General features: G+C 41.1%; 2 protein-coding genes across 2 annotated transcripts; one reads left to right on the plus strand and one right to left on the minus strand.

Annotated features, from left to right (window-relative positions):
• The first annotated feature begins 9,000 nt into the window (after positions 1-9,000).
• Positions 9,001-10,074, plus strand: LOC134371226 (sorbitol dehydrogenase-like). Its single transcript, XM_063088255.1, is given in 1 exon segment — positions 9,001-10,074. A coding segment is annotated over 1 exon segment (1,074 nt).
• A 6,949-nt stretch (positions 10,075-17,023) lies between these two features.
• Positions 17,024-18,474, minus strand: SCGB3A1 (secretoglobin family 3A member 1). Its single transcript, XM_063087691.1, has 3 exons — positions 18,420-18,474; positions 17,430-17,653; positions 17,024-17,047 (listed from the first exon to the last, which is right to left on the minus strand). The coding sequence occupies exons 1-3, from the start codon at positions 18,472-18,474 to the stop codon at positions 17,024-17,026; spliced, it is 303 nt and encodes a 100-aa protein (XP_062943761.1).
• Positions 18,475-22,556: the final 4,082 nt, after the last annotated feature.

Raw genomic sequence — 22,556 nt, forward strand, 5'->3', positions numbered from 1 at the left:
TGTGAATAAAAGGTGTGTCTACTCATTTTTCCTAAACACTGTGTTGGTAACATTCATCATGACAATTTCCAGTCAGGGTGAGCTGGAGCTGGTTGGACTGATGAGAGCGAGGAAGCCGCTTTTCCTAGGATCTGCATTATGTAATCACATGTAATCACAGATCCAGAGAGCTTTATGGAAGGGAGAGCACTTACTCATTTTGAATTTGTCAATGGAGGATGTATTTTTTTCATAGATGCTGGAACTAGAGTGCACTTGTTAGATGCTAAAGGTTTGAGCTTTACACAAAATGTTTTCATCTGTATTTGTTGTTGTCTACAATATATTTTGATTGGGGGGCAGCAGTATACTAAGATATAATCGCCTGTTATGTCTTGAAAATAACTTGTTTTTGCCTCTTCCAGGCATACTGCATTCTGTGGGTCAGTTTGAACAGCTTCTCCATCGTATTTAGATAGTAATAAATTGAACCAAGAGTGTAGATTCACAACTGTAACCTTCAAAAGAGAAAGGAATATTTTGGGTCTGTAGGGAATAAATGGTCACACCAAAATAGACTATGATGCTTTTGTTAAGCAAACTTTTGTGTTTTGAATATTTTCTGTGTCCTCAATAATTTCTAATAATTCATACTCCCTAAATGCAATAAAAACTAGTGTTTTCACAGTGTAGGTTATTTTTCAGAAGTTCTGTAACAAAAATATTTAATTTGTTGCCATATTGTAATTTCAGTATTCTTGTTGGATAAATCCATTTTAGGAATGTTTTACAGAAAATTGGGGGTATGTTTTAAAGGTCAGAAATTTGGAGGCACTCAGTTTCTTGTTGTAAATCTCTTGAAATGCAATTTACCATATTAGTGGTGAGTATTTATGCTTTGAGAATTTAAATAATGTTCATCAAAATTTATTTATGGCATAATTAAGACTAAAGTTGTAGAAATAAATTGTTGATTGCAACTTTAATAATCCCCGAAGACAGGTGAAGAATATCTCCAAGGCATGTGTGTTTTTTTTATTTTTATTTAATTTGGTGAGAACCAGGAAAACTTATTTTAGATTAGCACTTTGAAACCTAAGGACATCATTAAATTGGATGGAATGCACTTCTAAATGTTGAAATTAAAATTTCAAAGCTCTTCAGTGATTCAGGTTTTCAGTAATAACATTCAAGTTTCAGTTTCACTTTTTACTATTTAAATTTATGGAATTTTTCCATAGTGACTTTTAAGGTTTTAGGGTTATGTCATATAAGGACAAAAGCTAACTTAGGCAAAACAGTTACAGCAGTTTGTTCTTTAAATGAACTAATCAAAATATCCAGTATAATTGTTGCCGATAACTCAAAGAACACCTTTTAGCAAGTGTTTCTCCTCCACTCATAAACAGTATTTTAAGATGTTCACTTTGCTCTTCTTTTTGATTACATAAATTTTAGTAACTGATATTTTGAAGTAGTTGTCTAAAATATTACCTAGTCTTTATTCACAGTACATTATGTTGTGTAATGCACTGGACTAACTCTTGTTTACCATTCATGTAACAAAACCCAGCACGTTATCTGCACTAAGCTCAAAGAATGTCACATTTGCCTCGGCAGCTCTTTGATAAAGGTAATGGGAAACCGACTATATACCGTATGGACTGGTGGTAACAAGGGCTTTTACTGTTCTTTTCAGTGGAAACTTCTTGGTCAAATTGTAACTAGCTAGTATTATATTTATATACAGGGTCTCTTTTCTTTACCGATGTATTTTCCTACTCATAGCCAACCAATAAATTCAGTATCTGTTTCAAATATTTTAAAAGTGTAATTTGTATAGTTGTAGTACCGAGGTTTGAGAAAAATAAATGTTAATCCGCAGATCACATGTTTAAAATTCCGAGTCATCTTGGACAGGGTTATAACTCGCCCTTTCAAAAGGAAGAGTGAATGGGTACAGGGCCATAATATGGGAAATGATGTAAACTAATGTATTTCCTTAATGGCTGTGTTATTCTCTATAACACTCATATCTTTGCCAAAGGTCAGTTTTATCTTTAGGCCACTGATGGTCCTTTTGCATTTAGGATTTTTGTTGTTTTTGTTACCATATACCTCATAATAAAAGAAATGGGCTCATGTGTCTTCCGTCTTTTGGAAGGGGCTGACATTTTAAATAAATGCTTTTAAATACAGTAGCAAACATTGTGTTGGGGTTCTACTAATTCATTAAATGTTTTATTTGTTACGTGTATATTTTGTTGAATATATAAACTTTGAAGATGTGTAACTTCCCAAGTCTTCAGATGTTGACTTACACTTGAGAAAAAAACATTAAATTTCATTTACTTTTTAGAAACTACTAATGTAATAAACAAATGTAAAATTTTATGTAGATACTGGAAAGAAAAAGCAGAAGATAATTTAGATCAGATGAATGTTTGCTGACATGTCCAGTTTTTAAAGTAGGCATGTTCTATCTAATCTTTAATATATAATTTTACCTCTACCTATAATAAGTCTTGTTCTCCATATAATTGTCACAAAATAAATGTAAAAAAAGTTAATGAAGTTAGTTAGAGCGTGTTGCTGATAGCACTGAAGTCCAGGATTCGAGCCCTGTACTGACCAGCTGCCAAAAAAAAAAAAAGTTAATAATGTATGCCGTGTTACTTTGTAAATTCTAGTTACTGTCCTTTAGAAGAACTTTCCTAGAGAAACATGAACTGCAGTATATTTAGAATAAAGTTTTTAGCTTTTAGGTACCAATGTTATATATACTGGGAATTCCCTTTTTGGACTGTTATTTAGGTATTAAAATTTAAATTGATTATAAGTTTTTACAAATATTATAAAGACAACTTTAAGATAATAAGTTATATATTAGAAGAATCTCATAGAAGAAATATTTTTACTAGAATTTTAGGAGAATTTGAGAAATACTTACATGAGTAAATTTCCTCAAATGAGTCTAACCAACTAGTCTATAGCTAGGAATTGGGAAATACCAGGTAGCTTGAAAACCAGTATCTATAGTTTCTTTTTAACACATATAACATTTTAAATCAAATGAATAAGATGTCAGTTTCCTCATTTTCTTTGAACTGTAAACTTAAACTCACTCTAATCTACCCAATAGCTATAAAATAATTTTGGGCCTCTCAAGAGAAATTTTGCTTACTCTGTCAGAATGGCCTGAGGTGGGCTTCAAGATCTCTTGTTGATGAATATTTTGCAGGCTTACTAGCAAAATGAGTCTATGCTGCCAGGCTTATAAAGTTACCACTAGTAAGCTGTCTAAGCTTTTGAATAGACCTGATGGGTAGAAGGACTACATGTAGTTGGTCCTGTTGCAGTGGGTTACTGTGAACTTGCAGGGAGAGGCAGGAAACACTGAGGGTTAAAACAGGAAAGCAGAGTTTATTGAAATGCCGGCATTTGGCTCAAAAGGGCTCATGTCCAAAATTTTGAGCACCCCATTGCAGGGGGGCAGTTATTTTTATATCAAAGCATTTCTGGGGTTTTGTAACTGAGCAAGAGCAGTGATCTTATAATCTTATGTGGTTATGACTCTGTCTCAGGACGGAAAAGTACATGCTGAAAAATTCTGTTTTAGCAGTCTGTGGTAACCACAGGGTGAGAGAAGGTGGGGCTGCGTGACATCTGGGTGGGGGTCTTGGTTACAGCATAGCGTGGCACAGCATGGATGTCTAATGGCCATAGCTGGGCTGGACATAGCTGGGTAAGTGTGGGTGCCTCAGTCCATTTTGGTGAATTATTTATAGTTGTTAAACCACTTTTCTTTGTCACCATACTGATTAATACTCAATTAGAAATAAGACATTCAGAATTGTCAGGTGCTATTCTTAGTAGAGATTTATAGGCATGATCTCTGACTTCAAGTTGCTTTTTGATCATTATAATCTAGTGCAGTAAGTGCTAAAGATATACCAGATGTGGAGGGAGCAACTCTGTCTACATGGGTCTATAAAATCTTTCAGAGATGACTTTTGAGCTGGATTTTGAAACAGCAAGAACTTCTTTCTATGAGGAAGAACAGGAACTATATTAAAAACCTATATGAAACACGTAGCTATGAACAGAATGGATTTAGAACATGATGTGGGTCTGTGAGTGGGGAGTGTGCTACTGGAGTGTCTGGAATGTGAAGGGTGAAGTTGATGCCTTTGGAACTTGAACCACCTGCTAAAGTTTGAACTTCATCCTGTAGGTGGTGTAAAATCTATACAAGGCTTTTAAATGGGAGTAGCAGTACTGTGGAGGATGCATGAAAAGAATAAGATGAATTGGTGTCAGACTACTTAGCTGGCTTTTGGTGTGCTCTAGTTGAGAGATAATAAGTTGAGGAAGGCTTGCAGAGCAGTAAGAATAGAAAGGGAGGGGAATTTTAGAATTAATAAGAACCTCAATTCCTGCCTCACGTGTAGGTGAAAAGATAGGTAAAGGAGTTTTGTTCAGTCACTCATTGCTTACCTCTGACTCAACATCTATGGCTACCACCAAGGCTCCAGCTAACAATACCAGGATACACATTTTTCTCAAGTGTACATGGAATATTCTGCAAGATAGATCATATGCTACACAATAAAACAAGCCTCAATAAGTTTAAAAGGATTGAAAGCATACAAAGTATATTCTCTAGTCAATGAAGTGAAATTAAAAATAGAGTTGGGGGCCGACCCCATGGTGCACTTGGGAGAGTGTGGCGCTGGGAGCGCAGCGATGCTCCTGCTGCGGGTTTGGATCCTATATAGGAATGGCCGGTGCGCTCCCTGGCTGAGCGCGGTTCAGATGACACCAAGCCAAGGGTTGCGATCCTCTTACCGGTCACGAAAAAGAAAAAAATAGAGTTGGGAAATTCAGGATTATGTGGAATCTGTTGTATGTTGGCAAGCATTTCTATAGAGTGAAGATTTAAAAAAAATCTTAAGGTTGTAGGATATAAGAGAGTAGACTCCAGTCCTGTTCAAAGTGCTATGTGTACATTTGAACATATCTTTATTCTGTTATCACAAAGGTTTCTTATTAAAAGTGCCATTGCTTTTTGGGGGGGGGGGTTGTGGAAGCTAAACAACATGCTCCTAAATAACTAATGGGTCAAAGAAAAATCAAAACAAGTTAAAAAATAGTTTGAAGTAAATGAAAAGTCAACTTGCCAAAACATGGGACACAGTGAAAGCAATGCTTAAGGGGTAATTTGTAGTTCTAAACATATTAAAAAAGAAAAAGGATTTCAAATCAATAACCTAACCTTCCACCTTAACACACTGGAAAACAGAAAAGCAAGCAGAAGGAAGGAAGGAAATAATAAGGATTAGAGCAGAAAATCATGAAATGTACTTGTAGAGTAGAAAACCAGTAGAAAAAAATCAAAACCAAAAGTCCTTTGGAAAGATCAGCAAAGTTTATGAGATTTTAAGTGGACTGCAGACCTGAATGAAATTGAAACCCAAAAAACAATACAAAAGATCAATGAATCAATAAGTTGGTTTTTTGAAAAGATAAATAAAATTGACAAACCATTAACATGGCTAACAAAAAAAAAGAAGAGAGAAGACTCAAATAAAAATTAGAAATGAAAAAGGTGATATTACAACTGATTCATCTGAAATACAAGGAATCATTCGAGGCTACTATAAACAACTATACTCCAACAAATTTGAAAATCTGGAGGAAATGGATGAATTTCTGGACACACACAAGCTCCCAAAACTGAACCATGAAAACATAGAAAATTTGAACAGACCAATAACAATAAAGGAGATTGAAGCTGTTATCAGAAGGCTCCCAACAAAGAAAAGCCCAGGACCAGATGGATTCACAGCAGAATTTTACCAAACATTCAAAGAGGAATTGACACCGATTCTTTACAAACTATTCCAAAAGATTGAAACGGACGCAAATATCCCAAACTCATTCTATGAAGCAAACATCATCCTGATACCAAAACTAGGTAAAGATATAACCAAAAAAGAAAACTACAGGCCGATATCCTTGATGAATATAGATGCAAAAATCCTCACTAAAATACTAGCAAACAGAATACAGCAACACATATGTAAAATTATTCATCACGATCAAGTGGGATTCATCCCAGGGATGCAAGGTTGGTTCAACATACGCAAATCAATAAATGTGAAACACCATATTAATAAACTCAAACACAAGGACCATATGATCATCTCTATAGATGCTGAAAAAGCATTTGATAAAGTTAAGCACTCATTCATGACAAAGACCTCTATAAGTTAGGTATAGAGGGAAAGTATCTCAACATAAAGCCATATATGACAAACCCACTGCTGATATCATCCTGAATGGGGAAAAGCTGAAAGCTTTTCCTTTAAGAACAGGAACTAGACAAGGATGCCCACTCTCACCACTCCTATTCAACATAGTGTTGGAAGTACTAGCCAGAGCAATCAGAGAAGAGAAGGAAATAAAGGGCATCCAGATTGGAAAAGATGAAGTTAAACTGTCCCTGTTTGCAGATGACATGATCCTATATATCGAACAGCCTAAAACCTCTACAAAAAAACTGTTGGAATTGATAAATGATTTCAGCACAGTAGCAGGATACAAAATCAACACACAAAAATTAGTAGCATTTCTTTTCTCCAAAAGTGAACATGCAGAACAAGAAATCAAGAAAGCCTGCCCATTAACAGTAGCCACCAAAAAAATAAAATACTTAGGAATTGAGTTAACCAAGGATGTGAAAAATCTCTATTATGAGAACTACAAACCACTGCTGAGAGAAATTAGAGAGGATACAAGAAGATGGAAAGATATCCCATGCTCTTGGATTGGAAGAATCAACATAGTGAAAATGTCCATACTACCCAAAGTGATATACAAATTCAGTGCAATCCCCATCAAAATTCCAAAGACGTTTTTCTCAGAAATGGAAAGAACTATCCAGACATTTATATGGAATAATAAAAGGCCACACGTAGCCAAAGCAATGCTGAGCAAAAAAAATAAAGCTGGAGGCATAACAGTACCCGACTTTAAGCTATACTGCAAAGCTATAATAACCAAAACAGTATGGTACTGGCATAAAAACAGACACACCGATCAATGGAATAGAATAGAGAATCCAGAAATCAACCCACACACTTACTGCCATCTGATCTTTGACAAAGGCACCAAGCCTATTCACTGGGGAAGGGACTGCCTCTTCAGCAAATGGTGCTGGGATAACTGGATATCCATATGCAGGACAATGAAATTAGACCCGTACCTTTCACCATATACTAAAATCAACTCAAAATGGATTAAGGATTTAAATATACACCCTGAAACAATAAAACTTCTTAAAGAAAACATAGAAACACTTCAGGAAATAGGACTGGACACAGATTTCATGAATACGACCCCAAAAGCATGGGCAACCAAAGGAAAAATAAACAAATGGGATTATATCAAACTAAAAAGCTTCTGCACAGCAAAAGAAACAATTAACAGAGTTAAAAGACAACCAACAGAGTGGGAGAAAATATTTGCAAAATATACATCTGACAAAGGATTAATATCCAGAATATATAAGGAACTCAAACAACTTTACAACAAAAAAACAAGCAACGCAATTAAAAAATGGGCAAAAGAGCTAAGTAGGCATTTCTCTAAGGAAGATATACAAATGGCCAACAGACATATGAAAAAATGCTCAACATCACTCAGCATCCGGGAAATGCAAATCAAAACCACACTGAGGTACCACCTAACCCCAGTTAGGATGGCTAAAATCCAAAAGACTCTGAACAATAAATGCTGGTGAGGTTGCGGAGAAAAAGGAACTCTCATACATTGTTGGTGGGACTGCAAAATGGTGCAGCCTCTATGGAAAATGGTATGGAGGTTCCTCAAACAACTGCAGATAGATCTACCATATGACCCAGCTATCCCACTGCTGGGATATACCCAGAGGAATGGAAATCATCAAGTCAAAGGTGTACCTGTTCCCCAATGTTCATCGCAGCACTCTTTACAATAGCCAAGAGTTGGAACCAGCCCAAATGTCCATCATCAGATGAGTGGATACGGAAAATGTGGTACATCTACACAATGGAATACTACTCAGCTATAAAAACGAATGAAATACTGCCATTTGCAACAACATGGATGGACCTTGAGAGAATTATATTAAGTGAAACGAGTCAGGCAGAGAAAGAGAAATACCACATGTTCTCACTTATTGGTGGGAGCTAAAAATTAATATATAAATTCGCACACACAGACACACACACAAAAAAACGGGGGAAGTTGATAAGACAAGCAAACAGAAAGGACATTGTTGTGGGGGAGGGAGGAGTGGGAGGAGGGAGGGAGGTTTTGGTAAGGGGCAACAATCAACCACAATGTATATCGACAAAATAAAATTAAAAAAAAAAAAAAAAAAAAAATTAAGTGGACTGAACAGAAAAAGAACACTCAAATTATTAAAATCAGATATAAAAAGGATATTACTACCAACCTTAAACAATAAAAAGGACTGTTATGGAATACTATGGACAATTGTATGCCAATGAATTACATAATGTAGGTGAAATGGACAAATTCCTAGAAAGACACAGACTACTAAAACTGACTCAAGAAATAAAAAATCTGAATAGATGTATAACAAAGAGATTGAATTAGTAGTGAGAGAAAAGTGACAAAACAAAACAAAAACCTATATGAGAAGAAAAGCCCAGGCCTGGATGTCCTTACTGGTGAATTTCACCAGATATGTAAGAATTGATATCAATTCTGTTCACTAAGTTCAAAAAATAGAAGAGGGAACACTTCTTAACTCATTCTATGAGGCCAATATTACCTGATATCAAAACCAAAGATATCTCAAGGAAAGCTCTGTACCAATATTACTTATGGACATAAATTCAAAAATCCTGAAAACATACTAGCAAAATCGAATCTAGCAATGTATAAGAAAGGACTATAGAGCGACCACACGTCCTGCGGACTCCAGTTTCCACCCGGGAGCGAGGGAGCGACATGGCAGCCACCGCCAAGCCTGAGAACCTCTCTCTGGTGGTGCACGGCCCCGGGGACCTGCGCCTGGAGAACTATCCTGTGCCTGAACCAGGCCCAAATAAGGTGCTGCTGAAAATGCATTCTGTTGGAATCTGTGGCTCAGATGTCCACTACTGGCAGCATGGTCGAATTGGTGATTTTATTGTGAAAAAGCCAATGGTGCTGGGGCATGAAGCTTCAGGAACAGTCGTAAAAGTGGGATCACTGGTAAAGAACCTAAAACCAGGTGATCGTGTTGCCATTGAGCCTGGTGCTCCCCGAGAAACCGATGAATTCTGCAAGATTGGCCAATACAACCTGTCGCCGTCCATCTTCTTCTGTGCCACACCACCCGACGACGGGAATCTCTGTCGGTTCTATAAGCACAACGCAAATTTCTGCTACAAGCTTCCTGACAGTGTCGCCTTTGAGGAAGGAGCCCTGATTGAGCCACTCTCTGTGGTTATCCATGCCTGACAGCGAGGTGGGGTCACCCTGGGGAACAGGGTCGTTGTGTGTGGAGCTGGGCCAATCGGGTTGGTCAGTTTGCTTGTGGCCAAGGCAATGGGAGCCCCTCAAGTAGTGGTGACTGATCTGTCTGCCTCCCGGTTGTCCAAAGCCAAGGAAATTGGGGCTGATTTCGTCCTCCAGATCTCCAAGGAGAGCCCTCAGGAAATTGCCAGTAAAGTGGAAGGTCTGCTGGGGTGCAAGCCTGAAGTCACCATTGAGTGCACGGGGGCAGAGGCTGCCATCCATGCTGGCTTCTACGCCACTCACTGTGGTGGGACCCTGGTGCTTGTGGGGCTGGGCTCTGAGATGACCACAGTACCCCTAGTGCACACAGCCATCTGGGAGGTAGATATCAAGGATGTGTTTCAATACTGCAACACGTGGCCGGTGGCAGTTTCAATGCTTGCATCCAAGTCTGTGAACGTAAAGCCCTTAGTCACCCATAGGTTTCCTCTGGAGAAAGCTCTGGAGGGTTTTGAAACATCCCAAAAGGGATTGGGCATGAAAGTCATGCTCAAGTGCGACCCCAGTGACCAGAATCCCTGATGTTAATTGGGTTTTGCCCTCATCCCCACCCTCTCAGCATTTCAGGGCTGATGGCTGGGCAGGAGTAGGCTTTGATGCAGAAGTTTCTTTTGAATGGTAAGAATAATTAAAATAATTCATTATAAATAGAGAGCCTTACCCAGTGAAGTTGGTTTATCTTAAAGACACAAGTAGAGAGAGAGTTTCGGGGAACTTAGCCAGAGTGACTAGTTCATGCTGAGCAAAGTTCAGTGAGTAGGACAGAATTTGCTGGGCAGGCGCTGGGAATTCCCCATCTTCCTGGAGTGCCTTCCTTGAGGGAGGAGAAAAGTCTGGTTCTACTAGGACTGACCAGGAGGGGGATGGGAGCTGAGTTGTGAAGGGACAATTTCATCAAGACCTAAATGGCCTAGAAACTAGTTTTCAGGAAAATCTGCAACTCAGGGGCTGGGATGAGGGATTGTCAGTGGTTTTGGTTTAGAGCACAATGTTTCTAGGGATAAGTGCTATTTGGTTTGATGATAAAAAGAGAATAAGAAAAAAAAAAAAGAAAAGAAAAGAAAGGACTATATACCATGATCAAGTAAGATTTATCCCAGGAATCCAAGGTTGGTTTAATATCTCCAATTAGTGTAATACATTATATCAGTAGAATAAAGGACAAAAACACAGAATCATTTGACAAAATTTTATGTCCCTTTATAAAAAATAAAAAGGAATGGAAGAGAACTTCAATCTGATTAAGGGCATTTATGAAGAACCCACAGTTAACATACTTAACGGTAAAAGACTGACAGCTTTACCCCTAAGACTAGAAAAAAGACAAGATGTCTACTCTTGTGACTTGTATTCAACATTGTCCTGGAAGTTCAAGCCAAGGAAATTAGACAAGAAAATGAGCTAAAAGACATCCGGATTGGAGAGGAAGAAGTAAAACTATATTTGCAGATGACATGATCTTATACATAGAAAATTCTAAGTGATCCACACCAAAAGACAAAAAACATGAGAGCTAATAAATGAGTTCAGAAAGGTTGTAGTATACAACATCCTTATACAAAAATCAATTGAATTTCTACTCGCTGGCAATGAATAATCAAAAAATGAAATTAAGAAAATTTCATTTATAATAGTATCAAACAATACTTGGGAATAAATTTTATGAAAGAAACTTAAGACTTGCACACTGAAAACTACAAAACATCATTGAAAGAAATGAAAGAAGACCTAAATTAATGGAAAGATATTTCATGTTCATGGGTTGAAAGATTTAAGATGACAATACTCCCCAAATTGATCTACAGATTCAATGCAATCCCTATCAACATCCCATTTGGCTTTTTGTTTTTTGCAGAAGTTGACAAGCTGATTTTAAAATTCATGTGGGAATCCAAAGGACTCACAGTAGCCAAACAATCTGGAAAAAGATCAAAGTTGGAGGATTCAAACTTCCTGATTTTAAAACTTATTACAAAGCTACAGTATTCTAGAGTGTGGTACTATCATAAGGATAGCATATACAGATCAATGGAATTAAGAAGCCAGAAATAAACCCTTATATTTATGGTCAATCAGTTTGTGACAGGGTTCCAAAACACCTGAATCGGGGGAAGAACAGTCTCTTCAACAAATGGTGCTGGGACAACTGAATATTCACAAGAAAAAAAAAGTTGGACCTTTACCTCACACCATATACAAAAGTTAACTCAAAATTAGTAATAATAAAAAGTAAGAACGAAAAACTGTAAAATCTTCAGGAAAAAATATAGATAATGAATCTTTGTGGCCCTGGATTAGGCAATAGTTTCTTAGATATGACACCTTAAAGCCCAAGCAACCAACGAAAAAAATAGATAAATTGGACTTAATCCAAACTTAAAGTGTTGGTCCTTCAAAGGAAAAGAAAGTAAAATGACAACCCATAGAGTGGTACAAAATATTTGCAAATCATGTATCTGATGAGTCTAGTCTCCAGAATATATAAGGAATTCCTCCAAGTCGACAATGAATAACAACCCCATTTTAAAAATGGGCAAAGGATTTGAAGTAGATATTTCTCCAAAGAAGAATGACTGATAATAGGTATGAGATTTCTTTTAGGGGTGATGAAAATGTTCTGAAATTAGTAGGGATGATTGTACAATGCTGTGAATATACTGAAAACCTCTGAATTGTACACTTTAAAAGGGTAAATTTTAGGGTATATGATATCAAAAATGTAAATGAAATCATTTTGTATGATATCTTCTGGGACTTATTTTATTTGCCTAATATATTTTTGAGATTTTGTTCATGTTAATGTGTGTAGCTGTAATACCTGTAGTTTACTAATTTTCACTATACTGTGATAAAATGCATTGTATGAATATCTCAAAATATGAATCTACTTTTCTCTGAAGTATCTTTGAGTTGTTTCTATTCCCCTTCCCCCTCCCTCCAACACTCAGAAAACATTCTTCTCTGAACATTCTGGTAGATGCAGGTATGTAAGATCTTCTCTGGAGTATAAACCACAGGGTTGGAATTGCTAGGTTGTAGAGCATACACATGTTTGACTTTACTAGAAGTCCTAAATCCTTTCCAAAATGTTTTTTTCTTCTTCCACCAGCAGTTTATGAACCTTTTTTTTTTTTTTCATTATTTCACAACTTTGCTAATGCTTGTTTTTGACAGACTTTTAATGTTTAACAACATGGTGAATATGAAAGTGTATTTCACTGTGGTTTCAATTTATTTTTTCCCTGTTAATAACAGGCATACTCTTTGCTATTTTAGGTTCCTTTTATGATATTATGTGTATTGGGGATTTTGTCCTTTTCTTGATTCATAGTTCTTTAAATATGCAGGGTAGTTATCCTTTATCAGTCACGTGTGTTGCATATATTCTTTCAGTTGTCTCAATCTATTTTTTACCTTTGTATTTTGAAATGTTTCTAACATATACTTAATCACCTCTAGCCACCCATCTCCAAGCTTCAATATTCATTGCATGGCCAATCTTGTTTTGACTAAACCCCCACCTATCATGCACATCCTGGGTTGTTTTGAGGCAAAGTCTAAACATCATATCATTTTATCTGTAAATATTTCACTATCCATTTCAAAGTGAAAAGCATTTTTTAAAAGAAATAAAAGCATTGGGGCCGGCCTGTGGCTCACTTGGGAGAGTGCGGTGCTGATAACACCAAGGCCACGGGTTCGGATCCCATATAGGGATGGCCGGTTTGCTCACTGGGTGAGCGTGGTGCTGACAACACCAAGTCAAGGGTTAAGATCCCCTTACCGGTCATCTTTAAAAAATAAATAAATAAATAAAAGCATGATACTATTATCCCACCTAAAATACACACATCATCAAATACCAACTCAGTGTTCACAATTCCTGTTGTCTTTTTATAAATTTACATTATGTCTGAACCAAGATCCAATTCAAATTCATATATTGCGATTCATTGAAAAGTTTTTTAACACTCTCTTTTTGGTTAAAGAAATTGAGTTGCTTGCCCTATACGGTTTACCTAAGTTTGAATTTTGTTGGTTTCATCCTCATTGTGATATTTAACATGCTCCACTATTCTCCATATTTCCTATCATTTGATTAGTGGATCTAGAATCTTGGTTAAATTCAAGTTTGATTTTAAGGGTGGAAGACAAAACTGCTTCAAAGGTGGTATTATATGCTTCCATTAGGTGTATGTTGTCTGATTGTCTTTTTGTGATAGTAGCAGCCATCGATCAACATTCCTACATCCATTCTTTCATTACAGGTTGCAAAATGATGGCAACCTAATTCTATCATTCCTTTGCTTACCTTTTGCAAAGACATCTCCATCAACTCTTGGTTACTCTATGGTACAGATTTTATAGAAAAGGCAGGATACATTCTTGATTATTTCCTTACCAGTTTTCAAAATTATAAGTTACTTTCCTTATGTCCTCCAAGGGTTACTAAACAGGCTATTTTCCCCTTGTGTCAAGAATGTATGGATTTAAACATACCTTGGTAAGTTTCATATCAAGTATGGAGCTATTACCATTACTGATGTTCAAAATTACCTCATCTTTGGCTCATAGGAACTTTATTCAAATTGGCCCCTTTGTCTTCTTGGCATAACCCTGATAGTCTTTGGTAGCTTCCTTCTATTCTGGTATGAAAAGATGTTCCAGGCTCATCTTTTGTTCCTGCTCCATATCCGGAATCAGCCATTTCTCCAAAGATCCCTGGTTTCCTTACTAGGAAATGGTATCTAGAGACCACTATCTGGATGCAAGGATTCTTTCTTACTGCTACTGGGTGAGTCAGTTTCTAGGTAATTTCAGGGGAGAGAGATAAGAGATTTTTTTCCCCTAAAGATAAGACACATCGGGCATTTATACTTCCAATTCTAATCTTCAGCCCTTAGGTTTTTACTTAACCTTAATGATCTTATATCAGCATCTCCTTTTAACTTTGCCAGAAATCTCTGGTTTCAATGAGACTAACATAATTATTCATTTGACTTACCACAGAATATGCAGAGAATGGCCTCGGTATAGCAACATCACCAACGAAAAAAGTTTAAAACTATTTTTGCAGTTGTTCTTGTCCTTGGGGTATATCCCCCTAACCCGCCAGGATGTAAAGTTAAATTATTATTTTTCAAGTTCCTTGGAATTGTTCCTCTCTGGTGGTTATGCCACCACTAGAAACAAAGTTAAGTTTATTTATTTATTTTTATTTCAATTTTTAGAGGTTGCTTTTTAAAAAAAAAAATTATTTGATCTTTAATAGTAACATAAAACACATGGTATGAAGTCAAATTGGCAAAATAAGATAAAGAACTCTAGCTTTCCACCCTATTCCCTCTCTCCCCAATAAGTAACCATTTTTAAACATTTTATCCTACCATTGTTTTTTACACACACACAGACCTCTGAACAGTAATGTACTACTATCTTAAACTGGGTTGCCTGGAAGCATTCTCTGAGACAGATTTGTGAGCAGGAATTTTATCGAAGAAGATAGAGCAATGGAGTAACCTCTTAAAGATGCAACTGAGGCACTGGCTTGGGAACAATACCCTGTGCAAATAGGGAGCCATCCTCCAGCACACATTACAAACCCTAAATCAAAAGTCACTACATAACAGTGTGGAGAAATGAAGGAATATCGGGCAAAGGGAGAGGTTGGACAGTGATGCAGTCATAGAGATCTAAGATGATCCCATGGGGAGCTCTGGTGCTGTAAAGGCCCTTAGATTTGTCTCACCTTGAGGCAAGGAGGCCAGGCCTTTATAAACTACACCAACGGCTCATTAGAGGCAGAGTGCCTCTGGGCTGGGAGTGGGACCTTGGGCAAGGTGGACTTCTTTGAGGGTAATTCCCAGAAAGCAACTCAGCTTATTGCTATCAGCTACTAACAATCCCAAGAGTGGTGAGAGTACGTGCCTGCTCCTGAAGGGGAAATAGGACAGTTTGCTATTTCATCCACTACAGTCCACCACTTTGCACTGTTTATTTCCACTTTTTTCATATAATATGTTTGAGTACCAGCTTCTCCAGGATGATTTTGGTCTCTTTCCCCAGGACTCTACAGGAGGAAGGAACCTAGCCATTGCAGCTGGTGTGAAACTTCAAAAGATACTCATGGTCTCCCTCTTCTACTAAGCATTTTGATTCCTCCTCCATTGTTTTCCTAGGGAGATTCCACAGGTGCAGGGTAGCAGAGCCATCTCAGGACGGGGTCCTAGCACCACAATCCCACCTACCATCAGTTCCAACATGCTTCTGTAACAGTGTTCCCCAGCAATTTACTTGGTTAATTTAATCCAGTTAATTAATTAAGGAATTGTTACCAAACAACCTGAAAAGAGCCTGGACATGTAATTTTGAAAGAGGTTGGCCTGGGACCACATCAAGGTCTGTGTCCCTGCTACCTTCCTGACCAGAGATGCATAATGATTCATCTCATTATTGGTTCATTATTGTCCAAACCAGAGCCTTCCACGAAGATGCATAACCTTGACAATCTTGAGGGCAATGTGTTGATAATGAGATTTAAATTTAATCTGGATCCAGGTGGCTTCCTGTTTTAGTTCAACTGTGAACTCATCAAAATGCCTCCTCCTCTAAAGAAGTTTAAATCTCTGAATGTTCTTGTCAAAATAGGAACAAAAAAGGCCAGACCCATGTTTTAATGTAAAGTAGGTGAAAATGGATTCAGTTTGTTCATAACGTGTGGATGATCAATGCAGGGAGAAACCTTTCCCAGGCAGCATGAAGCAGAGTTATACATGCTTTGACAAAGCTTCCCCTGAATGGGCATCAATGTCTGGGTTCTATGGGCACTTTCCCACCAATATTGGGGACGTGTCCAGAAATGGAGGTCCCTGTGGTAGAACAGAAGGAATCAAAGCCTCTAGGTTATTTGAATAAAACCACCAGAAAGCTCAGGGAGAGCAAACACATCAGCAGATTCTCTGTAGCCCTCAACCCTGTCCCATTTCAAGGAAGAGATCTATGTGTCAAGGGAGAAAAAATAAAAACTTTCAAATATTAGCCACAAATGGCTTTGTTTCTTTGGTGCGTTCTCGCCAATCTTCAAGGATTTAGATAATTTCCATACTTCATAAGCAATTACAGAGCATAACAGGGAAATTCCCAATTCAGTTTCCAAATTCATTTTAATGCTGATACTTGCTGATCTTTGTCACCTTTAATTGTTGGCTCTATGCCACCTGCCAAATGTCAACAGCCTCTCTCTCTCTCTCTTTCTCTCTCCCACACTCCTCACATAACCTGGGGCACGGTGCTCTCGGACTCCTATGGTGATTAGCAGTCAGTCAGTAAACATCAACCCCAAATGTGCTTTTAATCACATTTATTGAGAGAGATGGGGAAAAGAATGGACGTTCAGGACTGGGCAGCAGGGTTTCCAGCCCCTGTGGGTGGGCAGCCTCTTGTCCTCAGGTAAGGCTACTCCAACCTTAGCTCAGCCAAAGAGTGTCAGGGCCTCCTGGAAAGGAAAAGCCAAGCTTGAGCGTGTGCCTCCACTCTGCCACTGAGGAGAGCTGAGGCCAGGCCCTGGACACCCAATGGAGCTCAGGTGGGAAGGAAGGTGCAGCTGTTGGCTCTGGGGAGGGTTCCCATGTGGTGGATTGGGAGTGGGCGCTGGAACAAAATGCCACAGCCCACTGGCAGCCTCCCCATGAGAGGTGACCCCTTGGGCCCTCTGCAGCCCCCCCACAGTTCAGATATGGTCAACTGGTTCCACACCCCAGGACTCCGAGCTTCTCCCAGGGGCAGATCTTGGTGGAGCAAGATGGGAGCAAGGTTTCCCTGATATGGGGCCAGGATGCCTAGTTCGGGAGGGAGGGTGCCCAGGGTGCCTGTGTTACCAGGAGACTCTTCATGGCCCCCATGGCCTCAGGGCCCAGATCAGTCACACACTTCCTGGAGCCCTCTATGAGGTGCTCTACGGGGATCCCCAGGCTAGTCAGCATGAACTTCAGGGGATTGAGCTGGTTGAAAAGGGGGTTGGCCATGGCCCCCACGGCAGACTCCAGTGCAGCTGCAGGTTGGGCCACAGGCTTGGCCACTGAGTCCACCAGGAAAGCAGCAGCTGCAAACACATAGCAGGGAAGAATCACTCACCTGGAGTGGGTGGTCCCCAAGAGGACTGCTGAGGACCTGTCTGCTCCAGGAGGTTCCCAAGGGAACCTCTGCATCCCGCCCAACATCTCTGACCGCCGCTCATTCCTGGCTGATGGCTGCCCTGTGCCGACCCCAGGGGACACAAAGATGAGTCTGCCCAGCCCCAGCTCTGCAGCACTCCCAGCTGGTTGGGAGAAGCGGCCATGTAAACAGACAGCCATGGCCCAGTGAGGAGATCGCTGCAGAGAGGGACACTGGAGGTGACCTGAGGGTGGAGGAAGGACAGATGAACTCTGTGTAGCCTCTGAGGCAGGCTTTCCAGAGGAGGGGACACTTGCACTGTGCCTCAAAGGATGAGGGGACATTCACCAGAATGTCAGAGGCAGAGAACAGAGGGGTGTCCCCAGACCAGGGCCAGCACTTGCACTAGCCTGATGTCGGCAGGTGAGGAAGAGAAACCCGATGTGGGTGGGGGCATGAGAGGTGGCTATAGGGCTCAGGTGGGGCAGACCCCAAACGACCTCAAGGACCACAGGATGGTGAAGGCCAGAGAGCCCTGTGATGTGGTAAGCAGGGGACCACCAGAGACGAGCCTGGAAGGACCAGACTGGCACCCAGGAGGTGGAGGCAGCAGGATTGGGACTGGCTGGAGTAGGGGCCTGGGAAGAACAGGTGCTGACTCTCCAGTTTCCCACAATGCAGGGGCTGGGAGCCGAGGCCCCCAGGGCACTCACTCGAGTCACTGAGCAGGACCACGCAGAGCACCAGGAGGGCGGCAGCGAGCTTCATGGTGGAGTGGGGCTAAGGGGACACTCCTGAGATCCAAACCAACCTTCCCAGAGCCCAGCCCCAAGGGCTTCATATACCCTGTCCTCACCCCTCTCCAGGGCTGGGGCCACAGTCCATCTTCCTGAGAACTGTATTGTTTGCTCAGCTAATAGGCAGAGCCCCAGCCAACTTCCTGCTCTGGACAGTGGGCCCTGGGAAGCCCGTGCCCCCTTACCCTGCTCAGATCTTGGGGACTTCCTCTTGGCAGGGTCTCCTGGGCCAGAGAGCTGAGCCCTTCTCCTGAGAGTGGGAACAGAGGCTGTGCTTTGTCCCCACGAGGCCCACCCAGGCCTGTACCTTTGCTTTGCGGTCTGACCCCTGCTGGCCCTCTCAGCAGTGCAGTGGGCTGGTGAGCCAGCAGGTCTGGGACGCAGGCCCAAGTCAGGAAGAGGCTCCCCACATGGGTTATTACAATATACTAGGAGGGGCTAGGTGATGTGCGCAGGTCCCAGGACTGGAGACTGCAGAGCCAGCTATGAATCAGCATGTCTGTGACCCCAGATTGAGGTGGGGGTCCCCAACCTCAGACCATGGAAATGTCACTCAATGGGGGTCCTCCTGGCTTCTTCCAGTCCTGGGGAAGCCAGGTTGGTTGAGGTAACAGAGAGAGGAAACTCCATGTAGTCCCCCGGAGTGATCAGGTCTTACTCCTGGCCCCTTCCCTGGTTGGACCACAGGCAAGCACTAATGAGAACAGAAGGACCTGGGACATTTTTCTGTCTTTGAAATCACTCTCCATGCTGGTGGACGGCCCTGGCATATTCCTGAGTTTACACGAGTATGACAGATGAAGAGGAAAACATATTTATACCACTGAAACAGGCGCGTTGAAAGGAGGGCCAGACTTGGAATTCCTCTACCATGACTGGCAAGCATGGCTTGAACTTTGTGGCCTGGGAGGGTCTCCAGCCCCCTCAAGCTGCCATGGCCATAACTGAAGACCCACGCTGTGACCAAATCCCGCCTGCAGCCCTTGTGGCTTGTTAAAAGTTGTGACTGGTGTGCACACATTCACATGGTTTCTGCTCGTTTCTTATACTTTTCTTTGACTTTTGTTTGGGAAATTTTTGTATTATAAACCTGGAGTTTGGTAATGTATGTTTTTGTTGGTCATTGTGGAAGCAATTTCAATAGGAATTACATTTTCAACTTGTGAACATTCTCCACCTTCCAAGGGATTTTCTGGAAGGAATGCTGCTGAGGAGGCAAGGCCATCTGTGTTACTATGGACACAGCAGTCCCTGTGGCTACAACCAGCGTGCCCGAGCCTCGTCCTCTCAAGGGATCATTTACCAAATGGCCAGCCACTCTACTGGAAAGGCTGGGCCAGCAGGTCCAATGACCACCTCCGGCCAGGCCATAGACAGAGAGCTTTGGAGAGGGTGGCAAGAGCAGGGTGGGCTTTCTATGACCACACGAAGCCTGAGGTCTCCCCAGAATGGAGGCCATTTTTTGAGAGAGGGCCAGAAGGAAGGTCAGAAGGAAACTGTGGACAGAGTGGAGAAATTTCTCCCAGTTTAAAACCAATGAGGTGAGGCCAGCCCATGGCTCACTTGGGAGAGTGTGGTGCTGACAACACCATGTCAAGGGTTAAGATCCCCTTACCAGTCATCTTTTAAAAAATAAAAATTAAAAATAAACAAATAAATAAATATATAAAACCAATGAGGTGAGCCAGGCACAGAAGACAAATACTGCATGATCTCACTAATGTGTGGAATCTGAAAAAGTCAAACTCCTAGAAGCATAGAGTAGAGTGGTGGTTACTGGGCTGGGAGAAGGGAGACTGGGAGATGTTGGTCAAAGGGTACAAAGTTTCAGTCAGACAAGGAGAATATTATTTATCTTTATTTTTATTTTGTAATGTTTATTGTTTTTAATTGACAAAAATTGTATGTATTTAGGTGTACAATATGATTTTTTTAAAATTTATTTTATTTATTGAATCAAAATCGATTATACATATTTTGGGGGTTGAACATTGAGATATGTTGATCAAATCAATATTACTAGCATATGTATTGTTACAAATCATAATTATTCTTTATGCCCCTTGTCCAATCTCTCCCCTTCCCCCATTCCCTCCCCCCTCCTCCCCAATTACCCTAGATTTCTTCTCTCCTTCTGAAAGAATCATGGTTACTCTGTTAATTGTTGCCTAGATGATCCGTCCAATGCTGAGAGATGTGATCGGGTCCCCCAATATTATCATAGAACAGATGCTGCTTCTGTCAGTCTGAAATGGGCTTTGCGGAAAGAGACATCCTCTTCTTTTCTTTGCTTCTGCTGGTGACTCTCCTTGTGTGAACGCACTCCAGTGGTTGGCGGACCATCTGCATGGTGCTTGTGGTGTCTAGTCGCTTTTGCAGCAGCCATGGTTATTATGGAGGCTACAGTGGGCCACCTACATGGAGGTGCTGTTTCTGGTATGCTCCTTGGCACTGGTGGTATGCCTGGTTGTGGGGTGTGTCTGGTCCCCTTCTCCATGTCTCTGGTCCCTGGGCAGGCCCCAAGTCGCTGGTGCCATGTGCCAGGTTGTGGGAGATGTGTCCAGTCCCCTTCTCTATGCCTCGATCACCAGGTGAGACCTAAGGAGCTGGCTTGGTGTGCCTGGTTGTGGGAGAGAGGTCCGGTCCCCTTCTCCATGCCTTGGGTCCCTGGGTGGGCTCCAAGGTGCTGGCATGGTGTGCCTGGTTGTGGGAGAAAGGTCCAGTCCCCTTCTCCTTTCCTCGGGTCCCCGTGCTGGCCCCGAGGCGCTGGCACAGTTTGCCTGGAAGTGGGAGTAGGGTCCGGTCCCCAGATTCAAGCCTCCAGTTCCCAGGCAGGCCCCAAGGCACTAGTGGTGTGCCTGGCCCGGAACTAATTTTTTGTCCTTTGCTTCTAACATGGGGGAACTTCCTGTGGAACCAGTACTTGAATGTGTAGTTGTTTAAATTGCTACTTTGCGGCTGTTTCCCTAGGGAAGGCTTTTTGTGCAGCTCAGGGTTTAATGGTTGACCTTAATAGGTACTTCTGGCTCTCCAGAGACCCGGTGGGTCTGTGTTCTGTGGAATCTCTGATCTGGGTCTGAGTTTTTTCATCAAACTGCACCCCATGCAATTCTGTATTCCTGATCAGTCTCCTCTGAGTGGTCCTGTGCTGATTGGGGGGCAGGTCAGCTGTCCTTGCTGTGCTCCAGTGTTCTCCCGGTGTTCCCATCTCACCCACCGTCCACACTCCAAACACTTCCCATGGGACGGGCCCTGTGCTCACCAGCCTCTGAATGGCTCCCTTTTTTCAGTTGTTCTGGCTCTTTGCTCCTGCGTGGGTCCATGGGAACCCTATCAGTGGTCTTGCTGTCCTGGGGGCCACCAAAGTACTCTTCTCTCCTGCCACCTCCAAGTAACTCCATCTGAAGGGCACAGCTGCAGCTTCTGCTGGTTCCTGCTCCATGTGCTCAGCAGCTCCAGCCTTAAAGCAGCCACAGCCCGAAATGCTCAGAGCAGCTTTTTCTTTCTCTCATCGTAGTTTCTCCCACCTTCATGAACTCCGTAGGTCTCTCCTTTTCTTCCCCTGAGCTCCAGCGGCCCCAGCTTGGCTGATGTTACATTTTTATAGTTGTAAATTTGGTTGATTTGTGGGAGAGAGTGACGCTGTGGACTGTCTATTCTGCCATCTTGACCAGAACCCTCCTCCCAATTCAATATGATGTTTTGAAATATGGATACATTGTGGAGTGTCCAAATTGAGCTAATTAGCATATGCATTACCTCACATACTTAGCATTTTTTGTGTGTGGTGAGAACACTTAAAATCTACTCTCAGTGATTTTCAAGTATACAATACATGGTTAATTATAGTCACCACGATATACAAGAGATCTCCTGGACTTATTCCTCCTAACTGAAACTTTGTATCCTTTGAGCAACATGTCTCCAATCCTACCATCTCAGGAATAAGTTTTTGAGATCTATTACCCAGCATGATATGTATAGTTAATAATTATGTAATGCATATTTCAAAATCACTAAGAGTAAATTTTATTTTATTTTATTTTTTTGTCT

Source organism: Cynocephalus volans, chromosome 2 (genome assembly GCF_027409185.1).
Source record: "Cynocephalus volans isolate mCynVol1 chromosome 2, mCynVol1.pri, whole genome shotgun sequence".
NCBI classification, from domain to species: Eukaryota; Metazoa; Chordata; class Mammalia; order Dermoptera; family Cynocephalidae; genus Cynocephalus; species Cynocephalus volans.